Raw genomic sequence first — 6,125 nt, 5'->3', positions numbered from 1 at the left:
TTTCAAAATTAGTTCTTATAACACTAGTTTTAAGAAATATTCGTCTAAATAAAATTGTGACTAAATCCTAAATGCTAAATTCTAAGCTAAATTGTCCTATAATTAACTACTCATTTGCACGATCATCATATCTCTTGATGGAAGGAAAACAAGTGAATTTCTCCTTCAATTTATGGAATCGCTTTCAGTGCTGGCTTGATCATCTTTCATTGGCGACAATTTGTTAACTACTAATGTTTAACAATAGTTTGCAATGTTTTTGAGGTACCTCCATTTGTCAGACATGCATGCAAAAAGCATAAATGCTCAATTGGCAAAATCCAAATTGGTAACCTTCAGCTTTGGTTTAAGATGTTAGTGAAGTCATTATTATTTCTTGGTGTACACACTATCAGTCAATTTCATAACAACTAACATTACATGTCCATGATACCTTTCCAACATATTTGTCCACTGATTGACAAATTAACTTGCACTTGCACAACCACAAATGTCTTTATTGAATAACATTATTTAATTTTCTTCTTAAAAAAATATATATATGTTTATTTTTTGAATGAAAAAAGTGTGCAAGTTTTAGACACTGAAAAACAAAACATATAGGAGGTGACAACTCTTTCAATATTACATATTTATATTTTTGTTGAATAAATGATAACTAATTTCAATCATTTATCAGTTACAGTTAATGAAAACTTTCAAGCAATTATAAGAAGATTAAATAATTCTAAATTTCAATTGCAAAAGGGTTAGATAAATATAAATTCTTTAGAAAACTTAAATCGAAAGATGAAAAAAACACAAAATAATCAATAGAGGAAACTATTTAACCCATAAATTTTACTGACAACTTAATGGATTTGCATTAATTGTATATTTTGTGATGTTAAGTCTTTTACGAAATAAGAATGAGACTAAGAGCCTTAACCTGTCCCTTTCACAATTATTAGCTGAGATCGTTACCTATCTAGTCGCAACACAACCCGATATTTATTACTGTGTAGTGGTGATATTCCGTGTTGAGAATCAGGAGTGCAAAGATATATACGTGTCATTAACACACAAATCACAATGAATGGTAAATATTTATAAAAATTTGTAATAATGGAGCCAACAAAGTAGATCATCTGATCATGGTAATCCATTATTTAATCTAGCCAAATCTAATAGAATCACATGTTAAGTAACTCAAGAAAATAAGTTGGATAAAAAATTTAAATAGAGTAATTTTTCTAAAAAGAATTTTAAATGTTTTCTCCTCCTTTTTCTCTTACATCTCATATTTTTCTTTCAATGTTAATATATAAAAAAATCAATAATTTTTTTTATTGAATATATAAAAATATTTTTAAATTATTAAATATTATTTAATATTAATTTTTAAAAATACTAAATATTTTAAAAAATGACTAATGTTTAATTTTATAAAATTTAATCTTAAATCAATATTCAAACTAAAAAATTTAAATTTAAGAAATTTAAATTGACTTATTCAAATAAAATATTTAAAAAACGATGAAAATTGATATAAAAAATTTAAATTTTAAAAATTTTAAATTCCTTAAATTTCTAAAATTTGTCATCCAAATATATTATAAGTGATAAAAATTGCTCAAAGTGTAATGTGTAGAAAGTGTTGCATATGTGACATATATATGTATGTTTATTTCAAAAGAAATTTCACATTACTCTTTTTTTTTTAAGATTTAAATCTTTATATATCAAAATGTTCCTTACATTTTTAAAGAGGTAAACAATAGGTGTTGGATTCGTATATATGAAAATAACTCTTGTGAGCTCTTTGTAGTACAAATTTACTAATTTATCTCCTTACGTGTGTAAAAAATAAAATCCAAAAATATTTTTATTTTTAATTATATTAAATTATTTTAATTAATTGAGGCAAACCAAATATAATTTAATTGATTAAGGCAAATTTTATCGAGAATATTTAACTGTTTTAATGTTTCATTTTAAGAATTGATTGAAATTGAATGCTCAAAATTCCATTTAAGCTTCATCAAATATTTTATTTTCTAACAAGCAAGCATATTTATTTAAGTTTAACTGAATTCTTCCTTTATTTTTGAAATTGTTACACGTCTCAAGGAGATTAATTTATCAAACATATTTATTGGGTATTTCAGGTTACCAATGCGTGTCTACCATATACATTAGGAGAATGCAATGCATGAGACTAAAATTGTGATTAAAGGAGAAGCCATATATGGCCATAAGCATGCAACCTTTCATGCATGCGAATAGCCGCATTTGTTTTCATTCTATCTTCGCCGTTCATGTTCCCACAACTTTCTTGCCTGCCACTCCGCTTCATCTTTCTTTCTTTTTTATTATTCTTGGTCAAATTTTCCATTTCTATATTCCATATATCATCAATAAATTAACCTCATCAATACTATTTCTCCTCCACTTATGAACCTATCCATATGACTCGATAAACATAAATCACCTGCAGTCCACGCTAAACACTACTCTTGGGATAGTTTGTAATCTAATAGTCAAACTTTTTAAAATATCTCTACTTTTAATATTCATTTTTTTTAACCCTAATGTACGTATTAAATGTTTTTGAATGTGTCCAACTGTCCATGGACACTTCTCAGAAAAATAATTTTAAATTATTTTTTACGGAAATGTTCAATCTTTCTCTTGTATGTATTCAATATTTTTAATGAGTGTCCAACTGTACATGCATGGATAGTACTAAAAAACCGTTTTATTAAACAAAATATAAGTAATGCTATGTCTTCTTTTATCATACTCTTAATAAACCTCTGGTAACTAGACTATGCTTATTATTATTATTATTTTTTTTTTCTTCGTTTTATTGCCCATTGAATACTTATCCAGAGATTTGGCTCAGTCACATTTAGGTGCATACAAAAGTGTGACGAAATGAATACACACTAAATTCTCTACTAAAAAAAGTTATTCCTATGAATCAGGGTTATTTAAATATGTTCAACTTAACTTGTTTATTCTCATAATTCGTTCAAACGATTGCGGTGTACTTTTGAATCTAATCCGTATAACCTAGCGATGCCTATAGATTATAAATGATGAGTTGAGTTGATTTGATCCACCACATTAGTTCATTTGAATTGTTTTATATGTTTTTTTTAACTCTTACCTATTAACATTAATTGACTTAGTATTTTATTTTGTGTACTTAATTTATTTTTGTAGAAGAATTTATTTATTGATATATCATGGACTTATTTTAATATTGTTGATAAATTTATTTTATTATTGTTAATGGACTTATTAAATACATATTCATTTGAATATTTAAATCATTATTAGTTTTATAACAGTTTCTCTCTCTCTCTTAATATATTTGAAAAAAATCAAAATTAATAAAATAAAAATAATTTATAATTTTTTAATAGATCAATGGATCAATTTAATCCAATCCAACCCGCAATTCTTCCTTTGAGATTTTCAATCCAATGAAAAAATGAGTCCAATCCAAACTGCTGAGTTTTGGTTTATTTAACGGTCCTACTTTAAATGAACCTCAATATATCCTAGTAGGAAGAAGGTCATTATGCCTTTGAGAAAATGACCTTTTTTAAGTTAATTAATGCGTAGTTTTTCTATTTTTGTAGTTAAGTACAGTTTTTTTATGGTGGTTAATTAAATGATAAAATTGAAAATTAATTTGTCGACACCAAAAAAGAAAAGATATTGCTTCTAAAATAGTATAAATATTAAACTTTTTAAAAATTCTTTATAATTAAAAAGATTAAGCTTTTAGGCTTTTATAAAATTTAGGTATAATAAACCAACCTATTTAAAATATAAAATAATAATATATATTAATTTATAATTAACATTTGAATTTAGTATATAATTATTTATAATAATATATTTAATACACTTAGAATTACAGAGTTATTGATCTTTTAGAAAACATACTACGTAAGTAGTTTTTTAGGTATTAGAGGCCAAATATACATTAAAGAAAAAACCTAGAATAAGTAAATAAGGCTAACTCATACTAAGTAAGTTTGTAGTAGGGCGGGCTCATGCGTGTCAAATCTTGAATTGATTTCACCTTTACCCGCTAGTTGTTTTAAATCCACGATGAGAATCCATTTTTGGTATCAAAAGAATTTTAATTAACTCATACACTCTCTTTACATTCTTTGACAAAAAACAAAATACACGGTAAACTAAACCATTTCATATTTAATAATAAAAGAAGAAGAAAAACGTTAACTTCAGGTCCTTTGGCTCATTAATTTTCCTCTTATAAAAGACAAGCTTTTAAGTTTATCAAAAGGATTGGTCAAAAAAAAGAGTTTTTTATTAGGAAAAAAATGTTTATTACGTTGAAAAAAAAAAATACATGCATTTCTTCTGATAATTATTTTCAATCTTAGATATCAAAACTAACCATAAGAATTAATATCAACAAAAACCTAAATTGGTTCCCTCGATTGAGCTCCTAAAATTATAAATATAAAAGATTTTGGTCATTTGCATGAGTGAGTGAAAGAAACTACAGTACATTATCGGGGCGTCGCGGCTCAGTGAAACACGTAATGTTTGTGAACACTCCTAACAAACCAAAACCTAAATAAATCAGAAACAGTGGTAGTGGAGCCCACACTGGTTCCGTACTAAGGGCACGACTGAACGTGACTTGAAATAGAGTTACCATATTACCAACTTCACACGTTACCATCTTCTCCAATGGTCTTTATATAAGAGCCCCTAAACACAAAGTTCCCTCACCCTGACCCTGTGTAGGAAGGACACCATCGGAAGAATGGAGAGCCAAGATCTTTCGCCACCCCACGTGGACGCATCTCGACCGTCCCTTGGCTTCCCCTTGGGCACTGCCCTTCTCTTGATCATAATCTTCGCCTTAAGTGGCATCCTCTCTTGCTGCTACCACTGGGATAGACTCCGTTCCCTCCGTCACCCCCAAATGCCTTCTTCACCCACCAAATCTAGGCACCCCACCACGGTACAACACACACCCTTTTAAACCCTTTCTCTTTAAATACTTCAATTTTGTTTAAAAATGTAAAATTTAGTAACTTTTTCTTAATTTTCTAACATTGGTCCTAAAATTTTATTTATTTATTTATTTATAGGATTTGAGGCAAAACAGCTTGCCAGTGTTGATGCCGGGGGACGAGGTGCCGAAGTTCATAGCCATGCCGTGTCCGTGTCAGCCTTTGAGACCGGACAACATCGTTGTCACCGTCGAAACGGAGAAGCCGCCGCCGAAGCCGCCGCAACTTCCAGTTCCTTTCTATTTGTAAAATGGGTCAGATTCGAGATTCGAGGTTCTTCTCCCAAGCTGCGATTCTCGCCACACCAAACGTCGTCACGTGTTCCTCGTTGCCACCATTTGTTGTACCAATGTGTATATTCATTGTTCTCCCAGAAAAAAAAAAAAAAAAAAAAAAACAGAGTGGATAAAGAATAAGGACTAGGTAGGGCTGAAGTTGCAGATCAATTCGTAGATTTTGAGGACCATTTCATTTGATTCAATCGATCCTTGTGTAGTGTGTAAACTGTTAGGGAGTTTCTAGATTGTGGGGAAACAAAATCCGATTTCGCTGGTTCTTCTTGATCTTTACTTCAATAAGAAAGGGGTTGATGTTGCCCACAATTGGTTTTATTACTGAGATATTTACGTTTCAAGTTTCAACTATCGTCAAATTTAATTAAGGAAAAATGAATTTAATTAGAATTTTGTTTTTTTTGTTTTTTTGTAATGTGGGACGTTTGAATAAAACAAAGTCATTCAATTTGTCCTTGATAAAACAAGAAAAACCTGAGACTTGAGACTCTGTATAATATGATAACACACAATGTATCTTTTGGTTAGTAAAATTCTTGGAAAATCAATCTCTTGATAGGAACTTAATTACGAACTATTTTTCGGAGGCGTGTGAACATGTTCAAACTCGAAGTGGCTGCTTAATTAATCAAAGTACTTGTGTGTATTGTCAGCATATGTCCTAAGAATGGAAAATTGGTCTGTATAAAGCATAAGAGACCATATATTCTTCAGATCAAAAGGCACTCAGATTTGCACCCAAAATTGAATTATACCCATTTAAAGTTTTCTATTTATCAAGATC

At 29.1% G+C, this 6,125-nt stretch overlaps 1 protein-coding gene across 1 annotated transcript; it reads left to right on the top strand.

The window, feature by feature from the left end:
• The first annotated feature begins 4,723 nt into the window (after positions 1-4,723).
• On the top strand, positions 4,724-5,659 carry LOC109790129 (uncharacterized protein At5g65660). The gene is made up of 2 exons (XM_083074996.1): positions 4,724-4,996; positions 5,127-5,659. The coding sequence occupies exons 1-2, from the start codon at positions 4,796-4,798 to the stop codon at positions 5,295-5,297; spliced, it is 372 nt and encodes a 123-aa protein (XP_082931122.1). The 5' UTR covers positions 4,724-4,795; the 3' UTR covers positions 5,298-5,659.
• The last annotated feature ends 466 nt before the right edge of the window (positions 5,660-6,125 follow it).

The sequence above is a fragment of the Cajanus cajan genome, chromosome 5 (assembly GCF_000230855.2).
Source record: "Cajanus cajan strain Asha chromosome 5, NIPB_CcT2T_4, whole genome shotgun sequence".
NCBI classification, from domain to species: Eukaryota; Viridiplantae; Streptophyta; class Magnoliopsida; order Fabales; family Fabaceae; genus Cajanus; species Cajanus cajan.
Note: the sequence above shows the minus strand (reverse complement) of the source record. Positions and strands in the feature narration are given on the sequence as shown.

Bases quoted from the DNA above. Each gene is read 5' to 3' on its own strand.
- LOC109790129 (XM_083074996.1), top strand. From the start codon at position 4,796: ATGGAGAGCCAAGATCTTTCGCCACCCCACGTGGACGCATCTCGACCG. The intron at 4,997-5,126 runs GTACAACACACA...ATTTATTTATAG, and splicing joins AATCTAGGCACCCCACCACG to GATTTGAGGCAAAACAGCTT.